This window comes from Pygocentrus nattereri, chromosome 14 (assembly GCF_015220715.1).
Source record: "Pygocentrus nattereri isolate fPygNat1 chromosome 14, fPygNat1.pri, whole genome shotgun sequence".
Taxonomy (NCBI): Eukaryota; Metazoa; Chordata; class Actinopteri; order Characiformes; family Serrasalmidae; genus Pygocentrus; species Pygocentrus nattereri.
The window spans coordinates 14,320,568-14,345,540 of NC_051224.1; the positions used below are offsets into that span (position 1 = coordinate 14,320,568).

General features: G+C 38.2%; 1 protein-coding gene across 3 annotated transcripts in view; it reads right to left on the minus strand.

Annotated features, from left to right (window-relative positions):
• Positions 1-1,263: 1,263 nt before the first annotated feature.
• cacnb1 (calcium channel, voltage-dependent, beta 1 subunit) overlaps positions 1,264-24,973 on the minus strand; it is a 51,828-nt gene continuing 28,118 nt past the window's right edge. The window contains exons 4-15 of one of the 3 annotated variants that reach the window (XM_017686597.2): positions 24,255-24,377; positions 23,716-23,852; positions 22,173-22,240; positions 19,690-19,718; positions 15,883-15,963; positions 15,004-15,062; positions 14,502-14,611; positions 14,155-14,163; positions 10,388-10,539; positions 10,088-10,183; positions 8,627-8,812; positions 1,264-5,824 (exon numbers count right to left, since the gene is read on the minus strand). In XM_017686597.2, coding sequence (XP_017542086.1) covers positions 5,354-5,824; positions 8,627-8,812; positions 10,088-10,183; positions 10,388-10,539; positions 14,155-14,163; positions 14,502-14,611; positions 15,004-15,062; positions 15,883-15,963; positions 19,690-19,718; positions 22,173-22,240; positions 23,716-23,852; positions 24,255-24,377 — 1,521 coding nt within the window. In that variant the 3' untranslated portion in view covers positions 1,264-5,353. Of the gene's footprint in view, positions 5,825-8,281; positions 8,813-10,087; positions 10,184-10,387; positions 10,540-14,154; positions 14,164-14,501; positions 14,612-15,003; positions 15,063-15,882; positions 15,964-19,689; positions 19,719-21,438; positions 21,585-22,172; positions 22,241-23,715; positions 23,853-24,254; positions 24,378-24,973 lie in introns of those variants that run through there. The other 2 variants (XM_017686601.2, XM_037544712.1) reach the window with 2 other exon arrangements.

Consider the following 24,973-nt stretch of genomic DNA (forward strand, 5'->3'; position numbering starts at 1 on the left):
CAGTAGAATGGTTCTTTAAATACACTCTTATCTAAATTAAATGTATTTCTTAAGTATTTAACAAGTGAATTAAATATGTATAAAATGCACTTAAATATTTATAAAAACTAAGACATGTATACATACATATTTATAATGTAATTACATGTTTAAGATGTTTTATGCAATCTGTCATAGACTGTGGACTCCTGATCATTATGGACTTCCCCCCCTTCAGGATATGTGTGAGTGTGAGTCTGTAAATTGGAAGCAAATGTGTGAAATCATTCAGTAGTTTGACTTCAAAAACAGACACAATTGCCCCCCATAAATGCTCCTTCTTTCCCCTTTCACATCCCCCTGTATATTCTGTGTCATTCCTCTCCACCCGCTCTTTTTCCTCTCTTGTTTTATTGTTCTCCTCTACATGACATCATGCTCTTTGTTCTCCTGTCAATACAGTTTGTCTCTCAGTTTGTCCTTCTACTGTATTGTTTCCTTTAAAGGGCCCATAATATGTGGAATGCAATGTTCCTCACTTTATTTACATGAAAGAACTGTACATATGTAAGGATTGTTAAAGTTTCAAAACTTAACACTCACTTCCCAGTCCATACAGTCCACCTTTGAAAACTTACTGTTTTTTGTGATGTCACAAAGAACGGCTCATATATTCACCTATTTTACACACACCAGTGTATCTCTGCCATTTAACATAGCAGATAAGAAGATGGTCTTAGTCTGGACTGTCTCTTGATTCAGGCACAATGCAGGGCATCTGATCATAATAGAGCTCATTTAATACAGTCATATGCAAAAGTCTGGGTTCCCCTGATTAAATGACATGTTTAGTTGATTTTCTATGTAAAATTAATTAACAAATCCTTTACAGAAAACACACTTCTATACATTTTAATATGCAATTATGGTTTATTGGCTAAATTCTAAAATAAATAGACATTGCACACAAAAATCTGCAGGAAAATGTCATTATACGTTTGTTTCCTGTAGAGGATGTTTTAACTTGTTTTTGCAAATGTCATAAGAGGACATCAGGGGAAAAATTAAATACATGAAGAAATCTTTTACCTGCCCTGTACTATTTTACTGTATGACCATTTAGTTTGGCATCTACTGTACTTCCCAAAAGCAGAAAAAAGACACAAACACATTATAAACACAGTAAAACGTTGAATCTGATTAAACGTTTTAATTAAAATATGAATTTACCCACAGATTAAAAACAAAAGGCAAAAAAAGCAAAATGGAGCTACAATCAGGCACCAAAGATTACATGTTTTTGTTTTTTTTTTCTCCAATATATTAACAATTGCGATAACGCAACAATAACATTATTTATTAAGCTATTTAATCAGATTATTTACTGAATTTCATCATTAGCATGATGTCCTTTTTGAAACATAGGCGAGTAAAAATAGGCCCATCAAAGACTTTCACAAACTGTCTGCACACCAAAGGCTTCTTTTAAAATGCCCCTTTACACACACACACACACACACGCACACACACACGCACACACACACACACACACACACACACACACACACACACACACACACACACACACACACACACACACACACATACAATCCTGGTTTATAAAATGACCACAAAGATAGAGACACAAAAAGGCAGTAACAGGAGAAAAGGCAGTAGATTTACTGTGTGTGTGTGTGTGTATATGAGTTGTTTTCAGACTGTTGTTATCTAGGTCCCATTTCAGTACTTTTTTATAACATGCCCTCGAAAATTGCCCTCACCACTTGGATGCGTGTCACACCTATGTTACACAAGTGGCCACTCTCAGAATTTGGGGAGGAGTGGACAGCGAAGAGAAAAAACAGGGCATACCTGCCCCTGGCAGGTTAGCCTCTGTGAGCCAGTAGGCTCCTGTATATTAGAATGAGTAGTTTGCTACCTAAAAGTCAAATGTTAAGAGTTTTAAAGTTAATTACAGCTTTTAGTTACAGCTTTTATATAACTTTGTGTACCCTGGAATTTGAGAAATTACAAGGAGGCTGCATTTGTGAACAAAAGCCAAAACTTTATCAGGAAAGACAAAGTTGTCAACATTTCGTCCGGCAAAGCTGAGGGTTTCTGTGATGCTTTTTTTCCTGTTTTGCAGTTGACTTTTTTGTAAGTGAAAAAGTACCTTGCATGTGTGCATGGTTGCTACTACACAAAAGTGATACAGCATGGCCTGCAAAGCAGAATATTAGCATTTTTACAGTTTTAACGAGACAAAATTTATTGATTCAGATGAATGCATGCATGCATCCTGGTAAAATACCGGGCTACGTGACACAAACAACACAAAGCCCGAACATTACTGATAAAAGTATGTGAGTGTGAAAGGGGCTTAAGCCTTTTTTAAGTTAAGATTAAGTTAAGCTTAAGGGGAAATTTCACCTCCACATTTAACCCATCTGTGTAAACACCACATAAACACTAGTGATTGCACACACACTAGGGGGCAGTAAGCACATTTGCCCAGAGCAGTGGGCAGCCCTATCCACAGCACTCAGGGAGCAGTTGGGGGTTAGGTGCCTTGCTTAAGGGCACTTCAGCTCAGGGGATAAAATTTACAGGGCTGGTTCCCCAACCTCCAGCCCATGACTACCTCCTTTTTTGTGTTTGAAAAGGGTAATGTGTCAGGTCGCAGTGATTTCTGGGCAAATTCTTGTGCTCACTCAATCCCTGGCCCCCCTGAGAGCTCATCTAACACACTTTATTTGAGCTAATATAGTAAGACAACAGGCCTTAAGATAACATCTGAGATTACCCAAAAATTAAGGCCAAGTAAAGTGAGCGAGGGCTTGTTTAAGCCAGTATTGAAACGGGCAGTAGACCTTGTCACACAATCAGCACCTTACTGCAACTAAAGTAACCAGTAGAGTAGCACAGACATGTCTCTACAGCCAAAACAGACAGGCGACACTTTCATAACACACCCACACAACGTCAATATGAGTTAAGACGACCCACAGTGGTCAGTGGGCGTAGTTTCGCGAAATATTCCGGCACTTGTAAGTAGTTAAGTTGGGTGACTGGCACATGAACTGCAGATGAAGATGAACACAGGAGACAGGACAGTGCCACATAAAAATAGCACAAACTTCTACTTGACAATGTCAGTCACCTGTGTTAGCCTTTGATGGAAGTGCTTTAGACCATTGTTTAGAACTCTTCAATTCATGTTTGGTAACATTACACTCCTTCAAACATGTGGGAAATGATATCACATTTAATAAAGCAGTTTTAACGTTTCTTTTTTTTCTTGCATAATAATACCTGTTAGCATAATATAAGTTAATGTTGGTGGGCTTTCGTGTGTGTTAGCCACCTTACTGAAGCTGTTCATACCACAAAAGTGAGTTTTAGAACAGCACACTGTACAGGCTGGAAAGACACTTAGCAGCAATGGAGATAGAACAGGCCAAAGATGTGATATAGTTTCTAGCATCTAATAAATAATATCCAAAGAAACAGAGAAAGTATATACATGAAAAACATTGGCCTCTATTTCCAGGTGGATCCACTGCACCACTGAGCATTCAAATACAAAAATGACTTTCATTTTGTCGATGTATCTGCTAGTTCAAATGAAATATCTCAGGGATAAAATGTATTTTAATATTAATGTAGTTTCCACTTCATTCAGTTCAATAGCAGAATTAACCTACGCAGGCTACACTCACAAAATCTTTCAACTGTTGTGCTAACAAAACTCTCATTTAAGCTAATGAGATCTTGTAGCAATGCACTCAGATTTAGTCAAAATCTGTGAATTTAGAATGTGTTATTAATGTCAAATGATATTTATTTTGTATGTCTGTGACAGGTCACACTGTAAAGATAGACCTGTGGCAGTTTATTTTATCATGTAATTGAACGAACATTAGAATGGTGGCACAACTGTTGTCACTTCCAGCCTGGCTACTTTCGATTAGCTACAGCAACATAGCTCGTTAGCACAGCATTTTAAACTGGAGAACTAAATTTATTAGCCTTGAATAGGTTTTTTGATATGAAAAATCCAGTCACTATGAAAGAAGGCATTTGTGAGCCTAGATAGGTCAATTGAACTAAACTCACTGACTGTAGACATCGAGGCTAGTGAAGTCCAAAGTGGGCATAAAGTCTTATTTAGTATCAGATAGACCCTGATTAAGACTACAGAGGACAAAAACACACATACACTCATGCACCCATACACACTCACACACACTCACACACAAATTTGTGGTTATATGAGTCTTATTTAATTCTCCTTGGGAACAGTAACTATCCTCTTACTGGTAAGGGTTCATGCAGTACTACACAAAGTGAGATAGAAATAAAGATAAAAAAATTGAAACAAGCGCATCATTGCCCCCCTCCCCTCCCCAAAAATAAAGTGAATATGTGATGAGTGAAAGCCTGGTTGGTATAATGCGCTTGGTGCAACTATGAACTGTACAGTGTTTTTCCTGTGATGGTTTCTCTGGGTTGTAAACAAATCCAGCTTTAGACATTCTTACCACATTAAACCCTTACGGCGCCTTAAAGGAACAGTTTAACCAAACATGCTAAAGTGGCTAACAATGACTGGAAGCTAGTAGCCTCCAACTGGTAAAATGTCTTCAGCCCTTTGCCTTGTTTGTGCACTTTTTGCACTTTATATGTGTAAACATGTGTAGTATGTCTAATCTAATCTAATCTAATCTAATCTAATCTAATGTCATTTACTTAATGCTCATTTATTTTTAGCAACCTTGATTAGCATTAGCATTTTACTTAATGCTAGTTGGCAGAGTTTCTTTAATTTTGGAACATACGCTAAAATAGCTAACATTAGCTTTTAGCATATTAGCTAACATTAGCTAGTTAGCTTTTTAAGCTAACGTTAACTTTTTATACTTAGTGGTTACTGGTAGATTTTGTTGTTAGCAACATTAGCTAACATTAGCTTTTGGCAACACTTTACTTGAACCCACAGTTCATAGCATTGGCATAATGCCTTTAACATGGCATTGAAATGACAGATTATGGGCAGTAATATAACAGTCATGTTATCGTGCCATAAGGTCATGACTGCTAACTAAAGTACACAGCAAAAATTTAGCATGTGACATAAGCTGTCATGACATTAAAAGTTATGGCATCTGTCACGACAATTGCCAGGAATAATAAGCAGTAAGTAGAAGCAAACAGAAGCAGTGTTACCCTTTTTTCTACTAAATCTTAATTTGACGATTTTTTAATTCATTGTTAGCAACATTAGCTTTCTCCGACTGAACTATTCCTTTAAACCATCCCGCATCCCCTTATGTTCTCTCCTTGTTTTTCCAGTCCTCCTCCCTTGTTCACGGTTCTAGCGGATGTACACGTCTCTGCTCCACTCCTCTTGGTTTTGGTTGCGGCCCACCGTGCTCTCGCCCACCTCTGCGTCTTGACAGTAACGCTCCCTCAGCTTGCCTCGCCCACGTTGGTGCTGATTAGTCATCGGCGGCGCTATGTTGAGGTTCTCCTGATCAGGCTCAGCCCCTTCATCCTCCCAGGACGCTTGTCGGGGGGCATGGTGGGCGGGGTTTAAGCGGCCACGACAGGAGTCCGGTTCCTCGTATGGATCTGTCTCCATGTCGTCGGTGTAGGCGGAGTCACGACTGCCCTGTGTCTCCGAATCGAATGTGTCCTGCCGTGACAAGCCTCGTCCCCCTGCGTGCAACTGGCTGCGTGAGGAACGCAGCGGCTGCTTGCCGCCCAGGTCAGTCTGGTAGTCCTGGAGGCCGCGTTCTGTACCAGGCCCCTCCCTCTTCTGCTCACTGTGCACCAGAAATGGCCCCTGCAATTGCAAGCCATGGCCCCAAACCACACGCCCAGGCCAACCAGCATGCAGAGACACACAAAAAAAGAGCAGAGCAGGCAGCAGGTTAGTGGGAGGGTTAGTGTTCAAGTTAAAGTCACACATGTTACAACAATTCAAATCAATACAAATTAGCAAGCCGAGTAGCTTTTAGTATCCTTGTACTCTATAAAATATTGTGACACAAGTGAACCATTTACAGGAGCTATAGATCCTTACATACATAAATACAGAACTGTTCTCAGGCCTTCAGTCAAATTAAACTTGTGGGTCCTAAAATCCTTCTTTAGCCGACCTTCTTGCTACAAGACAGTTAAGTGGATGAGAATAAGGTCATTAGAAATTAAAATAAGGTAGTTTTGAGGAGAAATGAACTCTCACTTTAGCACCACCTAAAGTCAAGATGTACTTTCGTTTAGCTTGTTAGTTCATGCCAAAGATCATATTAAGCATGATTCAGCATATTTTTTAAAAGACAGAATTCTTAATTTAGGAGATTAAGAGACTGGAAGACTGTTTTAAAAAATAACTAGACTAACTAGATGCATTCTTGTGACCCATGCTGGTCAACATCACGCAATTTTTAAAGATCCTATAATACAAATGAAACTAAATCTGTGCGTAAAATGCTACCTACACCTCATTTAACCTAATATAAGTCTGAGGAAATGTCTATGTTGATGATAGTGACTGACAGGCACTTAATCATCCTTAAACTACAAAAAGGCAAGATGTTTCCAGTATATGGGACATAGTTCATTAGCAGTTTGCTGTAAATAGAGTAAAACATTCAGCAAACAGGTTCTTCTTTCTTTTTTAACCTTCCCTAAAAGTAAAGATCCAATAAACAGGGCCTTCAGATTTGTGCGTTCCCACATGTCAAACAAGGAGCCAATGCCAGAAAAAGTCATGCTTAGGTGCATACTGATTAACTGTTAGTCATGAGATTGGCAACATGATCTGTTCCTACACCTCATATGACTGGAAGTAACCCCTCTCAACACCACAGTGGCTACCATAGGAAAAAAAGGGATTTTCCCAGCTCACAGGTGACATTGTGTTACTGCGGTACTCTCCAGACCTACCATCATTAGGTAGTTTTCATATTTATTAACATTTGATTGGGTGAAAATGTGATATCTCGCTTAGTGGACCTCTAAAACTGCCATGTTTCACCTAAATTACATACAAGAAGACATGCAAAGGAGAACTTGTTGTTCACTAGTGTCCTCTAGTGGCCAGCATGTGAATGTAATGTAAAGTGAAATGTAACTGGTGTGCAGGAGGGAATTGCACTTGTTAGCCAGTATGTTTAGGTTCTGTGGAAACAGTTATATGTGAGAAGCATTTGTGTATAATATTGTGGTTATTTATGTGTTTATGTATTTTGGAATAATCTGTACTGTACTGTGCTAAAATTAGAGATTTATTTATTTTTAACTTCCAGTCAAAATCACCATTGGGTGCAAGATAATTAGTTTTCAGCAGAAAACAGAAAAACTGTATATGTATATATTTATATATAAATATATATAGAGCCTCAATCATTAATTATAATATTTCTTTTCAGTATTCATCATGTCCAACTTTTGCCTTTATTACTTCTTCCATCCTTCTCAGATGATTGTCAGGCCTTTTTCAAAGAATCTGCAGGAATATATTTTTTCATACCATCCAAAGTTCGGTCTTGTTCGGAAGTTGGTTGTATTTTCTCCTTCTAACATTCAAAGTTCAATGGTGTGGAGGTCATGGCTCTGATAGCTTTAAGCACTATTTATCTGATGGTGACACGTGGTCTACCAGGTCTTGTTAACATAGCTGTCCCATTTCCCCCCCAAATTTTAATAAAAATGTAACAATAATAACTCCTGGCTTGGAAACTCCTGTTTTTTATTTCTTGTTTTACTTTGACTTTCTCTTTCCTTATGTATAAGGTTTCCTGAAAAATTAATAACTTTTACTGAATGGCTGTTTTGACTGAAAATAAACAAAAAGTGGTTTACTTTTGCACTTTTTGATCATGTCTAGTGACCAATATCAAACAATTTGCTCATATCTTGCTGCCATGACAGCAGCACTCCTGTCTCCTTGACAACTGTTAAGGTGGAGATTGGGCAGATGCCCATCGTTCTTTGTTGAAATTACAGTCAAAACAAACATACATAGACACCCACAGTAATTTAAGTTGTGTAAACAGCATTAGTGTCCACACATGCACTGGGTTAGGATGAAAGCATGGTGTTAATAAGTTAAGAGATGAGCTTGTTTTGCAGGGCTGGTGCCATGGCAACCCTGAAAGGGGCAGGGACCTAGCCTATGTTTCCCAGACAACAAAGGACCGCTGGAGAGCCCAGGCAACACGGTGTCTGCTGGGGGATGGGTAGACAGTTGGGTATTTATAGATGTATATCTGGGGGGGGGGGGGGGGGGGGGGGGGGGTTCTCTAGGAAGGAGGGTGGGCAACAAACAAATACAGATGATACCTATTGTGTGTGTGCATGTAAAAGTGATGTATTGGGGATGGTATCATTATCAGAGGAGACAGATAAATAAAAAAGTTGTGCTTGTAGATGTCTATCTGTTGAGCAGCTGTGTGTACTTTTCTTCATCATGTACTATTCTTAATGCTGCCGAGGAAGAGAGCAGTTCTTCAACTCTAACCCCCGCTGTGTTTTTTCTCTCCCCCTATTAGAGGGCGTGCTCCTCCTCTCGGCCCTCCCGCTCAGAGGTGGAGCCATCCAGTAGCTCCAGGTTGCGACGCAGTGAGGTGAGCACCTGTACCTGCAGGTTGGAGACAGGCTCGGGGGAGGCAGCCAGTGCTGCTGTGGCCATGGTACGGTTCAGCAGGGGATTGGGGGGGTTGCTGCTGGGAGGGTGCGTGGCCTTCCAGTACGCCTCCAAATAGTCAGCCAGGTGCTCACACGCATCCTCCAGCTGATTTTCATCTAATATGATATCAAAGAGCTCCTGAGCAAGGAAGAGTCGAAAAGACATTTGTGTTAATGTGAGACATATGGAGAAGTGTGACTAAATATGTATTCAAACTCATTCGTTTACCATTCTCTTACACACATACAACACAGGGGTGTAAATCTATGAAATTATGTTTTATTAAAACGTAAAGCTTGTTGTTTGGATGTTTATGTTTATAATTAGTTGACTGTAATATTCTATCATTGATGTTGAACAGTTGTGTTCTGATAAATAATGCTTTGATGCATTTGTACTCCCCTAATACAGTATATGCTGTACTGTGGAAAAGTCAGAGGCCAATGTTTCCTGTATTTTATTTCCTGTCAAAACAGCCATTAAACACAAGTTATTAATTTTTCAGTGTAAAAAAAAAATTTCAGAAAAAAGTGAAAACATATTTAACAGACAATTACACAGAAGCCTGAACAACTAAATATTTTTTTAGTGATTAAAGCGTCCACCCTTTGCCTTCAGTTCTTTTTGGAAGACTTTTTTCAAAGAAATCAATAAAGAAACACCTCCAATTCTTAGAAGTTGGTTTCATTTGATTACATTGCACAAGTAATTCCAAATACACATTAAGACTAATCAGTCCATAAAACCTTACTCAATATCTGAGATGTCCAGTTTTTGTGGTTCTAATGCAGTTTTTCTTTGTTTTTGTTTATTTCCTTTTCTCAGTAATGGTTGTTTTCTAAAGCAAGAGTGGGGCTTGATTTTCCCCTCCCTCTCAAAGATGAAAGCTTTAAGTACTGCCAATCTGATGGTGACCATTTTGGTGGCCTACTTGCATGGTTGTTACCATTTTATCTTTCAATCCTTTTTTTAAAGTCCGGTTTCAGGAAATCCTTTTTCCTTCCTCATGCATGTGGATTATCTCAAATATAATCTCCTTAGAATATCTCCTATTCTATTCTCTTATAGTCATTGTAGAATCACCCTGAGAAAGAAATGTGCAAAGAATCTGAGGTGTGTTTGGGTAAAGGCTCTGTGTGAATATTTGAATCTGTTTGAAGGTTTTAAGATTGAAATGATGGAAGAGTTAAAGTGGCTGTAAGTGCACAAAAGTAAAGAATGGGCAAATTAAATACCACTAGCTTTGATATTATACTTAATGTTAAAGACATTTGTAAAATGTTTTATAATGAACAATAAACAAATTGCACTTAATGTATGTTTTGACTGGAAAGTAAATAAACAAAAGGAACTTGTCTGCTTTTTGCACAGTACTGTACATATACATACATGTATATTCACACAAATACTCACAGGGGGACACTGTGCTAGTTTGTCTGCTGCCACCATTTGCACATTCAGATGTTTGGCTTGAGATTTACCTCTGGACTTAATCAGCCTTTGCAGTACCTAAGGGAGAGACAGACAGACATGTAGATAGATAGATAGATAGATAGATAGATAGATAGATAGATAGATAGATAGATAGATAGATAGATAGATAGATAGAACAAAGAGCAAACAGCTATTGACAAACAAAATGCAGAAGACTGAAGCATAAAAAAGTATTTGTATGTATTTGTGACTGAGCGGCAGTGTGTGTGCTGTGGTTACCTTGGGCGAGGCAATCTTAATGTAAACTATTATAGGAGCCAGTGATGTTTTGGCAAGTTGAGATGGGTGGTTAATGGTGTCGGCATCCAGAGCGACCAACTGCAGAGTCCGAGCCAACTCGAAAATTCTCTCTATCTCACTCTGCACCTCAGCTAACAGAGAAAGAGAAAGAGATTAGAAAACTCACACACTCATACCGGTCTACATACCGAAAAAAAAGCTAATTTATTTGATTCAAACATGTAAATCAATTCTATATAAATAAAATATACAGTTATTGTCAAAAGTGAGCAAACTGAATAATAAAATACTTTTATTGCTTGAATAACATTGAATAATAATATTAAATAAAAAAACAGTTTTCTATACTTTGACAGAATTACAAGTGCAGGCAGCAAGCTACATCAATAAGTTGGGGATTTCACTATGTTTTACTGAAGACTGAAAGGGGTTTTAGGGGTTTACTGTTTAAAGGCTGCTGTATAATAATTGTCATTCAGAACTCTGAATGCTAGTTATGTTGTGTGGCATAGTTGGCTAGCTGTCACTTGGACATGTAGTGATAACTTGGATCTGTGAAATTAAAGAGTTTTGCCTACTTGATGCTCAATGATGCTCCACAATAAAAGCTACTATAGGTACATAAAATGTCACATCATTTCAAATCAAATATTAAATATGATACAGTTTTTATTTAGACCATTTCGATGCCTTGTCTGTGTTTTATTCATGTAAAAATGACACACACATTTGAATCAAGTAAATTCAGTACATTAAAACACTTTCAGTGCACACAAACAACATACAACAAATAATAAAACTGTAATTTGTACTGTAAATGCATGTTAAAACAAACTTTTTCACTTTTCAGAGAAAAAGTGATGAGTGGTGTTCATCACAGACACATCACATGGCTGTTTTAATGAGAAAAACAGATTTCCACTCTGAAGTACTAGTCACACTCAGAAACTCAAAAGTCGTGGTGAGTTAGTATCATGCATGTGGAGGTTATCGTGTTTACAGCAGAGGCTCCAAAATCTGTTATCAGCGATCCTAAGCCAGGTCACATTTTTGTTTGCTCCTTATCCCGAAATCCATGTGTAAGTGCAAGTATTGCATATTCATTTTGCACTGTGCAGCTGGAACACTAGCAATCAAATCAAGGCAATAAAGATTAAAATAAAAATGATTATTAAATAGTTCACAGGGCACAACCCCTAGAAAAAAATGTATACAATACGGGTTTCTGGGCACCATCTCTGTGGAGATTAGGAGGTTTCCCTCTTCTAATACTCAGAGTGCAGCTCGTCAAAGGTTTTATAATTAGCTGGTGAGTTTGATAATTAGCTGATGAGCTAATTAGGCGTATTTAATGAGGCAGAATGATAAAGTCTGCAGAGATTTAGCCTTGAAGGAACCAGGTTTTGATGTTTTTCCACCCGGCAGTGCGGCATGGTACAACTGCAAAACCTTAATCTTGCATTGTGTCGTAATATTCACTGCCAAATGATGTACAAATGAGTACTCACACTGAATTTGATTAGCTTTCGCGCTGGGGTACCAAATGTGCCGCACGGGTACTCTAATGCAATCATCACAGACTCGTTGCATCTCATCAATTGAGTCATAGGACAGCCATTACTAAAAAGCTAACCAGAATCCCCAGAGTAAATCAGAACATGAAGCTCCTCTGTTGTTGTTACTGTTATGTTGCCTGTGTTGCTACTGTGTTTACACTCACACTGCAAGTGAAATAAGTGACCACACAATCTCCATAGATGCGATGGGAGGAGGACACAGATGCACAGAGTATGGATAATTCTGACTTTGGATTATTTACTGTGCCTTGCCATGCTGATCTAAGGCATGGAAAAACTGATATAGTATCATGTTTGGTTCTTTACATTAGGTTCTTCTGTGATGGATAGTGGTGCACGTCATTTATGTAATGTTTAAAAAATCTACAGCTCTTACAACCATGAATAGCTGTACAACTATAAAAGTACACTAATATGGGCAGTAGGGACAGTCATGGGCTGGAGGTTAGGGAACCAGCTTCATGACCGGAAGGTTGCCGGTTCGATCCCCAGAGCCGACAGCATGTGACTGAGGTGTCCTTGAGCAAGACACCTAACCCCCAACTGCTCCCTGGGTGCTGCAGATTGGGCTGCCCACCGCTCCGGGCAAGTGTGTTCACTGCCCCCTAGTGTGTGTGTGCTCACTAGAGTGTATGTGGTGTTTCACTTCATGGATGAGTTAAATGCGGAGGTGAAATTTCCCTGTTGTGGGACTAATAAGGGTCAATTAATCTTAATCAAATAATGCTATATTTTTGGGTTGCCGTCATAAAAAATGTATTAAAAAACATCTGACGTTTTGAAGAACCTTTAACATCAGAGGTTGTACTTTTTGATACTGCAAAACCATTCACAGAGTTCTTTGTTGAACCAAAAGTGTTTTTTGGCACCTCTTCAAAGAGCGTTCATTCTTGGTACTTTTATTTTTTTAGAGCATGGAGTGTGTATACTACACCAGTGTATATTGTTCACTAGTTGTGTATATATTTGTGAGTGCTTTGTTGATGTGCTAACAAATTTCACTGTACGTTTACAAAAATGCTGGCAATTAGATATGTTATATTGTTACTGATAGGTATCTGTAGTGGGCGGATATTAGTAAAAAATTCTGGATTTAATATGGGTAGAAAAAAGATGGAATCCAATGGAATTCAGTAGCAAATCTATCCCAAGAAAGCACTTACATTGTGAGTTGTGTTAGTGTGTACTAGTGTTTTTGAATAGTTTGAGCAAGAAAGACCACTGTCAAACACCTTAGGATCAATTAAAAACGGCTCATTTTAAAGCTTAGTAGCTTTAAACGAAAAAAGTATCAGATCAGCATCGGTTAGGTCTCGAAATTTCAATACTGGTATCAGTATTAGAGTGATGAAGTGCAATCCTACTATTTCTGCTGGCAATGATACATTCTAAGTAGTCTGAGAAAGAATCATGTAAGATGACATACAATGATTTCCCTGCAAGGTGAACGTTTTTTTCAGTTGAGCTGCAAGCAAAGCTGCAACACTCGATAAAACCTAAGAGCCAAACTGCTGAATACTTTTGATTATATTTTGTAAGAGAAAAACACAAACATCCTTACATTCTTAATAATCAAGGCTCCTAAATGGTTCTTGGCTTGGAGCTATGGTTTGAAGAAAAAAAGTTAACTGATATAGAAACTTGACATCAAATGAACTTTAAAAAAGTTCTGCACCCTCATTTACAAACATGGTTATTTTGAGAACATTCGCTGAAAGGTTTCTTAGGGCAGAGGTTCCCAACTTTTTTAACAGCACAGACTCAACTGTAGCACATAACAGATTTGATGGCATGGTAGGGGGGTTGAGAACAGGTTAGCTCAGATATTTTGCTGTTGTCGACAAATGGCAAAGCAACTAGAGTACAAGTCTCCGGCCTGGCAGTTGGGAACCTCTGCTTTAAGGAACCAAAAGTGGTTCTTCTACAGCATCGCTCTAAAGAACCATTTTTGGTACCTTTATTGTTAAGTATGTACGCCAAGTTCAATTTTCAGAATTCCTTCAGTCCTTGATTAAGCATGCAGCAGGCATATTAAGAGCCACTACTAAAGAGTAAGAGGGTGCTGAAGGTGAAGCCACATGGATGGATGGATGGATGAATGAATGGATGGCTGGATGGATGGATTTTGAGGTTTTTGAGGAGAGATGAGTGAGATGAGAAGATACGTACCCAGTACGTCTGAGGTGGAGAGAGAGAGAGGGAGGGAAAAAAGGCAAAAGGTGTGGTGGAAAAAGAGAGGTGGATGGAGAGAGCCAGAAAGACAGGATGAAAAAAGAAAGAAGAGGCCAATCAGGCACATCAGCTCACAGGGAAATGTTGCAGAAAATGCTCAGGAAAACACTGACAGAATGTCCAGAGAAGAACCACGAGACAGTCAGCAAATTTTCAAAAGCCTTCAGGAGAAAATAGATGAGCTCTACAGTTCAAATGTGTACACCGTCACTTTTTTAATAGTTTCACTTTTTACAATAAAACACAAAGAGTGCTGTGTGGAACTTTATCACAGTCCATCTTACCCAAACTGGACCTGGTACTGGAGCGCTCGATGATGGTGTGTTTGCTGGGGTTGTTCAGGACGGAACGTTTGGCAAGTGAGATGTCTGCTGTTACCCTGGTGATGGATATTCTGGAATACACAACAATCAACATTACAATGACCTCATAACGACTGTTTGTTATGGCACCAACATTATGATGATGGGTATTTTGCAATACGCTACAACCATCAGTATTATGATCTTATAATGGCTGTTGCTAAGGCACTCGATTCATGATTGTGATGTCAGTATCTTTAGAGAAGCCATTAATTCTGCCTTCATGCCGACACCGGACTGTGCTTATAGTCGCATGTAAATGTTTGGGCACTCTGGTCAAATTATTGTGTAAACAAGTGAACACATTCTCTACATAAAGCACATTTTTGCATATTTTAATGCACAAGGACAGTTTATTTGCAGTATTTAACACAGGAAAAAACAAAACACTGAATGTAACATTGAATAAATCATGGACACCTACCTGCCCTCAAACTTGTGTTTCAAGAAGTCAAAGAGAGCTTTCTGCATCATGTCAGTCACCTAAACACACACAGACATAGACCCAAACACACACACACATGAACTATGGAGCATTTAATGAAACTGAACCTTACACAATCAATACTTATAATTTACTGTACAAATTTCCACCATAAAACTACAGAAAAGTAATGGTTACTGGTTGCATTACTTTCACAATATTTTACTAAAACATAGCTGTATTCTGCTGTACTGTTAGAACAATGAACAGTAATTAAAATATAGCAGCCTTTTGTTTTTAGTAATTTGCTGGGAATTTACTTCTGAAAAATACTTTTAATTTTACCACCTATAATTTTTTTTTGTAAATTTAAAGAAGGTAAAAGACAAATTAAGTACTCTATTTTGGACTGTTTTGTACTACATATGCACATACGTCGGCTATTACAGAAAATAAAACCAATACAGTATTTTAGTGTTAAGTATTTTAAGTATACTGTTAAATCCTGGCAATACTGTAAAATCCTGGCAATAATTAACAGTGTACAAATGGACAGCTGGGAGAGGACCTTTCAGATAACCCTTAATTCATCAAGGCTTTTCCTAGGAACTACACTCACATCAACTCCATTTACAGTTTTCTAGCTGCTGCTGTCAGCATTTCCTAGAGCTGCTTGATCTTCTGACTTTTCTTAATTACCAGGAATGCCATACTGATCTGAACTGCATATGGTTAATTTTAGAGCACTCTGGCATGATGTAGACCACTTCTCTCCTAACACACTATTTTAGATTTTGCCTGGGTGAAACAGCACCTTAGCTGATTCAGCTGAATGGCCTTCAGTCTATTTACTTCAGTTTTAAAGGCACATGTTCTTACCTCATAGCCTTTGAGTGACGGTCCCACCAGGATGATGGGTCTCATAGAAGGCACCACGTCATAGGGAGGAACATGCTCCATCTTAGGGATCACAAACACACATACAGACACAGTTAAAATGTTACACACAGCACACCTACTCATAAAATGTTGTCTACACTGAATCCTCCTAATGTTGCTGTGGAGAACTCTCAAGTGTAGGGGGGCCAGCCCTTCTCCAGGAGGTTTTACCTCCAACCCAACTGCAACACTGCTGATTCAGCTAATAAAGGACTGCTGAAAGCAGTAATTAGATGGATCAGGTGGTGTCGATTAGGGTCTACAGGAAGGTAGATCTCCAGGAGCAGGGTTCAGGACCACTGCTCTAGTGCAGGGGTGGCCAGCATTGGTCCTGTTAATCGAAACCCCTGAAGAGTTTAGTGCCAGCACACCTTTTTAACTGTTTTAATATACAGACAAAAATAAATTCATTAATTGGATCATGTGTGATAGATTAGGGTTGGAACATGGTAACAGATCACACAGCGGAGAGTGGACAGTGGACAGGGGACACCACTGCTGTAGTGCATGGAGTGAATAAGTGAGAGAGATGTAATGTGACAGCAGTGTGACAAGATGTGTCCAGAGTAAGTGTATGCAGTTGAAAGGTAGTTCACAGTCCACAGCAGAATTAGATAAATTGGAATTGGCAGATTCTTGCTCAAAACACAAAACCAGCCTATTATTGTTTCTATTTTAGCAGATCTATGTAGCAATTTTAAGCAAATAATGTGAGCCAGATCAGTGCTCGACACTATTTGAATGCTACTGCTACACCCCTTATAGCATAATTATGCATGAGTCATTGTGCTAAATAGCCAGTTACCTTCCTCATATTTTGATGTAGCACTTCATTTGATTCATGTTATTTAATTAGGCAACTGATATAAAATTAAAAAACATGATCTAGTAAAGAGCAGATAATGTCATTTATACTGCAAATTTGGGTAACTGAAAGTATTGGAAACGTGCTTGCATTTTGACTGTAAAGAAAACTGAATCAACCATAAAAATGAATGATCAGTGCATCCCTATAATACTACTGTTCTATGTTTTGATCACTTTATTATTTTCCAAACTTTACTGTTGACATGACACAATCAGTTTCTGTGCCACATATCGGAAATCTGATTGGTTGCCACTCAGCTAATTTTTTAAAATTTCTTTGAAAAACAGGATGTGCATCAGCTGACATGTCAGTCATATTTGTTGTCTCCTGACAATCATAGAACATTATGACAAGCTCTGTTAAATGTAAATCATTCACAAAACATGATGTTGTTTGTTGTTGCGCACTCTTTTACAGAATTTGAAAATGCCAGTTGATTGAACAAATGAAAAGGTCTAAAATGAAAAAAAAAATCTAGTTCCTTTAATGTCTGTCCAGAGTTGGACCAATTTGGAGATACAAGGTTTTGTTCCAACAAAAGCAAGTTCCAACAAAAGCAATCATGTTTACTGATTAACATTCCAGAACTCCCAACTCAAAACACCTTCCTGAATCCCTGGAGTAATCTGCCAATTATTTTAATGACTACTTATCAGAGTTTTCATCAATAAAAAAAGAGTTCAAATAATAAAAAAGGCCAAAAAAGGCTCAGCAATAAAAATGGACTTGACTGAACTATAACTAACCATGCAGAGGTTGCAAACTTTGCAAACACTTTACTGGAAAAAGATAAACTGGGCCTCATATCCAATACTTTAATGCTGACTCATCAAGAAGAACTGTTTATCTTTTTTTTGCAGTAATCAAGTTGAATCAAATAATTGTGACAACCCTAAATGTAACATGTGACGTTCATGCCAGTAAAGCAGTCCTAAAGCAAACTGAATTAAGGCAGGGAGAAAGTGATACTGATCGGAAAAACTGAGAGTTCACAAGAATCCCCTCCCACTCAAATGTCCTGTTATATAACAGCTGACTGGCATTTCCAGCTGACAAGAACCGGAAACAGTGCTCTTCAGTATCACCTAAAATCTCAAATTTCTTTGGGCATGCACACAGCAACAACCCACATATGCTCCTGGGATAATGATGCCGGACAGGTGTACGTATGTGGCAGGTGGTGCTGTGTGTGGGATGCACAATGTGTCACACGCTATAATGCAATCAAACATACTGTCAGGATGAGTTGGTCTCATCCTGAACTGTGTTTGTTGTATTTCTGTGTTCATTGGGGGCGAGTATTCCTCAGGTGTGAAGAGGTTGTTCCAAACAAATTTATCTGCAGTATTTCAGTGAAGTGCAGTAAAGAGAACACATCGTTCTCTTGTGCTCTAGACTTTTTCCTCTCACCTTATATAACATAAACATAGAAAAGTTTCTGTATACCTGTCCTACATTTAACTCCAAAGTCATCTAAAATTCTACCAAGGCAGCCTACAATACATTGTTGTTGACCTCATAGTGGCAGCACACTGTATAAATCATCCATACTCAGCATTATAATGCATGTATAGGTTATATTAAATGCTGTGCCTAATGCGCTATACTTGTAGAATAGTTCATATACTAAAGTATCAATATGGTCTGTCATAATCATGAAATATTACTGGACAATTCATGTATAAATAATTGCAAATAATAATAAAACTGACGTTTTGGTTTATTGTATGCAACTATTAAATTACAAGCCTAAAATGGCCAAATTGGTTGATTCCTAGCTTCCTAGCTGGCAATGCTTGGTGGATCCCAGCTAATGGCAGAAACAGATAACGCTCCATAAACAAACATCCCTTACTGCTGCCCTATAATATTATAGCATCAAATTAGAAGTTAGGACCCTCACACATCTCAACAAAAGGGTTTTCGGCTTTATTTTAACATAGAGTATTTGCCTCAAACTATAGACCCATTCCTGTTCTGTTTATTATGATTGTGAAAGCCAACAATGGCGTAAAATAACGGCTGTCGGCTTAACTAATGGACAACATGTTTTATGAAGTAAATCATACTGCATTGACATAATGGTTCTTAATTAACTTCTTAACTAAAATTAGCTCCATTTACACAAGTAATACAATGTATAAGTCAAGGGCCTAGTTATGCGCATCTTTTAGCAGTCCTAGACATTTCTACTGATCCTGTTGTTTACACATATTTTCTTAATAGAATTGGTTTATCAAAATATAATATCTATAATAACTTAAGGTATGTTTGATAATTTTAATCAAAAGCAAGCAATTCTGTAAACACAGACAGAGAACTGTTAAGTAATATTTCAGTATTCCTTTGCTTGGGAATGATGCTTCATGACACTGTTATAAATGGAGTCTGCATCATAAAAAACATGATGACAGGGAAGCTGAATTTAGTCCTTGTTTCTGTATCAAAATATCTCCAAGGCCAGACAATGACAGAGGGTGTGCTCAGCAAGCCTCCCTCAGACAATGAGAGGGCAGCTTTTCAGTTATCTGTTATTTTTAGTGTATAAAATATGAGTCATATAAAGCTGTAGGCTAACTGATTGATTCTCTGTAGGTGTGTATGGGGAAGGGGGTGAAGAACGTTTGGCATCAACATAAGAATGTGGGTTGGTTAAGTTTGGGACATCTAGTGAAAGGAAATTTGAAATGGGTGTCCTCGCCACAATGACAAGACAATATCGGTGGACAGCAACAAAGCATCACCAACTAGGTAACGCTCCAAGATTCTGATCTCTTGTTATCCGCCAATAACAAGAACTGAGAAAACACTAAAAGAAAAGCACAAAGAGATGTGGAGGAGGTTTAAATGTTGAAAGTTTGCTGCTGTTGATGACTCACCGACTTCTGTTTCTGTTTGGCTGGGCCACCTAGCATTCCGCACACACACGAGAGAGAGAGAGCAAGCAAACACAAACAAACAAACAAACAAACAGAAGCACAAAGCACATGAGGTTATCGACAAGCTGTTAATATGTTTTAGAAGGCTAGGAGGGACTGATTTAGCCAAAAAATAGTTACAAACTTAAAAAATACACTTAAATGAAAAGTTATGATTGCTTAATTTCTTGCAGTCAGCTGTTATCACTTAATCCAGGTGTGTTGTTTGTACTGAAAATTCAGTTAATACAGAATGTGGCTGCTAGATTGCTTAAGGGCACCAAGAAAAGGGACCATATTGCCCCTGTTTAGCCTCTCTTCACTGGCTTCCTGTCCATTACATGATCCAATTTAAGGAAGTTTTATTTGTTTATAAGGCTCTTAATGGGCTAGCAATTTCCTATATTGTGAACCTGTTCCACCTTTATTTGGCTACTCCTGAGTCTCGGCTGAAGCTTAAAAATGACCATGCTTTTGTGGTTGCAGCTGTGAAACAGTCCATCCCTAAATATTAGCAATGTCTCTTCTGTTAGTATATTTAAATGTATTTTTACACTTGCTTTCAGAAAATGAAACAATATTTTTAGTTTTTAACATTTTTATTTCATGTATTTTATTTAGTATATATTTTTTGTTGTTGTTCTTCAGATGTATTTTATTGTTTTTTTACTTTACACATAAAATTCAATTTCATTTTTAAGTTTTGCATTAACAATATTTTGACATTATCTGTGTATACAGTAATTTACAAAAGTTGGAACATGCCCAGGCAAATTATGTTTTTGTCATTTATTATTATGTATGTCAATTTTCTAAGTGAAACTAAATTAACATGGCCTCCATGGGTAACTGAAATGTGGCATTTTTCTGCAAATTTTAGCATACAATTTGAAGATTTTATTTCCTTTTTAGTTGAAAATATAAAATGTGTAATAACATTTGGGCAAGTCACATAAATGCTTTCCCATTTTTTCCTAAATTTTAGGTGTTTTTTAAATTCAACAAGTAAACTTGTAGCTTGACTGGGGCACAGTAATTCTACTGTTAAATGTAAGTTTAATTAATATGATCAAATTATTAATATATTGTACATTTTTTCAGCCCCTGGATATTTTAAATTAAGGAACACAGCATTAGCATAATGCAAAATTAATTGCTTTGAAAATCAGTAAAATACAACCTCTTAAGTGAAAAAATGTTTATATAATCAGTATTATAAACTTAATCAAATGTGATGAGGTACATACAGTAGTTACTTCAAGTTAAAATGTCAAATTACACAATGCTATAGTTAAGTGACAACAGCTTAAATTTGTCTGTTAAATAACTACAGATAGACAAAAGTTTCAAAACCTTTAAAAGTCTAAGTTATTAGCCTATAGATGTCCTACTGTGTATTGCTCAGTGCCCTCCCAGCTTACAGACACATCAATGTTAAACCAGCTGTTCAGAAACTTCAATCCTTGTCATATTAACATGTTCAAATGTCAGGCACTGTGATGCAAACAGCCACAGTGTGTTAAGGTCAGTGTAGGTAAAAAACTGGACACATGAGAAATTGGTGCATCAGCAAAACACTATCACGATGGCAGGAAAACATACAGTTCTGACGGCCGCATATGCAAACAAGGCACTTAGTTAAGAGTTGACTGGGCATTAGTGTGGGCATTTCCTGATGCACGCTTGGGCGAAGGTTATCACCATGGTTACCTTCTTAAAGAAGGGCAGACGGGGTATGTTGCCCTGAGGGGAAGTGACACTGCCGGCCACGCCCTTGCGGTCACGCATGTCAACAGGTTCCGCCTCCTCAGCTTCCAAATCCGATGAGTCATCATAAAGCGCTGAGGACATATCAGCTATACAGGGGGCCGAACCAATTTGGAATTGTGAGGGTGGGTGGGTGGCGTGGGGGGTAAAGAGAAAGAGACAGAAGAGAAAAGGGGAAGAGAGACAGAAAGAAGTGTAGGCAGAAGAAAAGAGAGGGAAAGAAGAGCAACATGATGTACACTATGAGCAGTCTCTGACTCAGAGAAATCAGAGGTGGAGATTGAAAGCTACAAACTAATGGAGGAAATGTTGCACTCAGTGAGACAAAAACAAGCTTGCAGAATCATGAAAATGCTATGACAGATATGATATATCACTGCGAGACAGAAACCATGTGAATTAAAAGGGATGGTAGAAAGGCAAAAAAAAGAGAAACCAGGGACTGTAAATGTAGATAGAGGAAGGCAAAGAACAAGACAGAGGATAAGGGAAAGATGAGGGTGGAGTGGGCTGAAAAAGGGTCGGACTCCCCAGGATTGATTTTGAGGAAGCTGTACATTTTGTATTCTGGTCATGTGGTGAACTGTATGGTTGTTGGGAAAGGAGGAGGGTCCATATCATATCTCCATAGCAGCATAACAAACTAAAAAGCACCGTCATTTCCTGTTTGAGTATACCTGTTCCAGGTGGGGTAGGCCTGCGGGTTCCTGAGGCAACATCCAGACTGGAGCTCCCACCAGACTTACTGATAACAGGAAGAAACAGAGAGAATATATACGGAGCTATAGATGATTCTAAAATGACTGGCTGAATTTATAATTAAATAAATATCAGTAATGTAATGACATATGACTGCCTATTCACATTGAAATGATATGGAATATTGTTACTGCAGGCAATATATCAAGTACTTTGCTCTGTTTACTGTGTCAGTCTGAACAGTTTGTTCTGCACATTTGAGCAACGATTTTTTAAATAAGGCACAATACAGAGCAGCCAATCAGAAATAAGATCATTTACACAGCAACACAAACAGCCTTTTAACTAAGGGAAAAAGGGAGGTTGGAAAATGACTCTTTTTCTTTCGGCTGCTCCCTTTAGGGGTCGCCACAGTGGATCATCTGCCTCCATCTTGCCCTATCCATTGCCTCCTTTACTTTCACACCAACCATCTCCATGTCCACCTTCACTACATCCATAAACCTTCTCTGAGGTCTACCTCTTCTCCTTCTACCTGGCAGCTCCATCTCCAACATTCTTTGCCCAATATATCCACTATTCCTCCTCAACACATGTCCAAACCATCTCAACCTGGCCTCTCTGGCTTTATCTCCAAACTGCTCCACCTTCACTGTCCCTCTGATCTGCTCATTTCTAATCTTGTCCATCCTTGTCACTCCCAACGAAAATCTCAGCATCTTCATCTCCGCCACCTCCAGCTCAGCCTCCTGTCTTTTAGACAGAGCCACAGTCTCCGAACCATACATCATAGCAGGACGCACTACTGTCTTGTAAAGGTTGGAAAATTACAATAACGTTAATTACATCATGGACAACAGGACGGACAGTAAAAATGTGGAAAATGGCTTTTTAAAAACATGAACATGGTGATCTTGTTGTAGTCATAATAGTAGTAATCTGGATATAGTGTAAGATAACTAGCTCAGGATTATTGTATGTGCTTTGTGCTTGGATAATCGTTGAAGGGAATTCTTCTAAAAAATATATTTTCATCATAAACTGCATTTTAATCTTTACAATGTAAACATGTTTTGATGTAAAGTGTGCCATTCCATTGAAATGTTGCAAGTCAAAGTTGTTTAGGACAGTGATATTAAACCAAATGTCCAAATAATTTCAGCAGCTTATTAAATCAAATGGTCACAGATACATTACATGACACACTTTTTATGCATTCATTTTTACATTCATTTAGCAAGGTACAGGGCTTACCATTATCAACATTACATTAAAACACTCCAAAGACACATATATATGTTCACTGGTCATTTGGATAATAATTAAAATGGCTATATTTTCATTATTGATGTTGTGACTCCTGGTTCCTATCACCATCACTTTAAGGAGTCTGAGTTATAAGTTTACCTATAATGGATCATCTCACACCAAAACACTTTGATGGCCTGTTCATGATTGATTTATGCAGAATTTTAGAAAAATCAGTGGACTTGAAGTGTTGGTGTTGTGATTGATTGTTACCTGGAGCTGAGGCGGTTCTGTCTACTCCTCTGCTCTTGCAGCTGACGAGTACTCTCCAGCTTTACTGGACTGGGGATGAAACCCACTTCACAGCCCTCCTTCACCAGGCGCCCTATCCACCAATCATTATTATATTTCTGTTGGCAGAAACACACAGACAGATGAACAGTCTGATATTGCTGTACTTTTAGCCTTGAACAGAGAATAATAAATTATGTTCAGTGTTTTGAATCAGTTCTTACAGAGCTAATTTGAGGCCATCTTAAATCAGCATGGTTCACACCCGACTCAAATTACCAATGGTATATCAACATTTAGAATACTTCATTTAGAATACTTGAGTGCAAATTCAGTATTCAGTCCCTCAACCACAATCACACATAGATTAAAATGACCATATTATTTCATTAGTATTAATTTTATTATAGTTTCTAGGCTGTGGTAAGCTGACTAATACACAAACAAATGATTTGAAAAAGGGCTCTGTGAACGCAATTCAATTTAGAAAACGGCAGTGAAAGATGAGAAGGAGAACTGACCTCTTTGATGTGCAGGAAATCTTTGGCTTCAAATGAAATGGCCATGCCCTGCACTGGAACATCATCGTTTGGGCCTGCATTGTAACCAACATTAGTCCTCACAGCAAACGCAACTGGTTTAGTCTGTGAAGAAAGAGCAGAGGCACAGAGAGACAGTCAGAATGGTAATAAATACTAATAAGGAATAAATCATGTTATGAAAAATAATGTATATTCTGAAAAGTACAATAAACCAGCCTTGATTTCCAGGTCATAGTAGCACTTGGATCGGGTACTGAAATCAATAAAACGCCTCTTCCTTTTTGTGGTGGAGAGAGTTAATTTCATGTATAAACTGAGATCCTTGCAGTGAGATAAATGACAGTTCTCAGATATGACAGCCTCAGTCTTTTTTTGTCTAATTAGAGCTGTTAATTAGAACAGAGTGTTTCAGAATATTAAAGGAGGATCAAATACAACTGACCAATGCTAAATGTGAGGCGCGGGTTTAGCACTGTCAGTGACGTGCTTCTGGTCTGTATACTGTTCCATGATAGTCACGAATCCACCCCACTTAAAGGGCCTTTTGTTTGAGACATTGTTTTACTATAGTTTTGAGTTTTTGTGGCTCAAAACACATTTTTGATACATATTCATGGCAGAGAGGTACATGTTGAGTGTCACAAAGCAAAACAGTCCCAAAAAGCAATATTTTCTGTTTTAACATTGTTACCATGGTC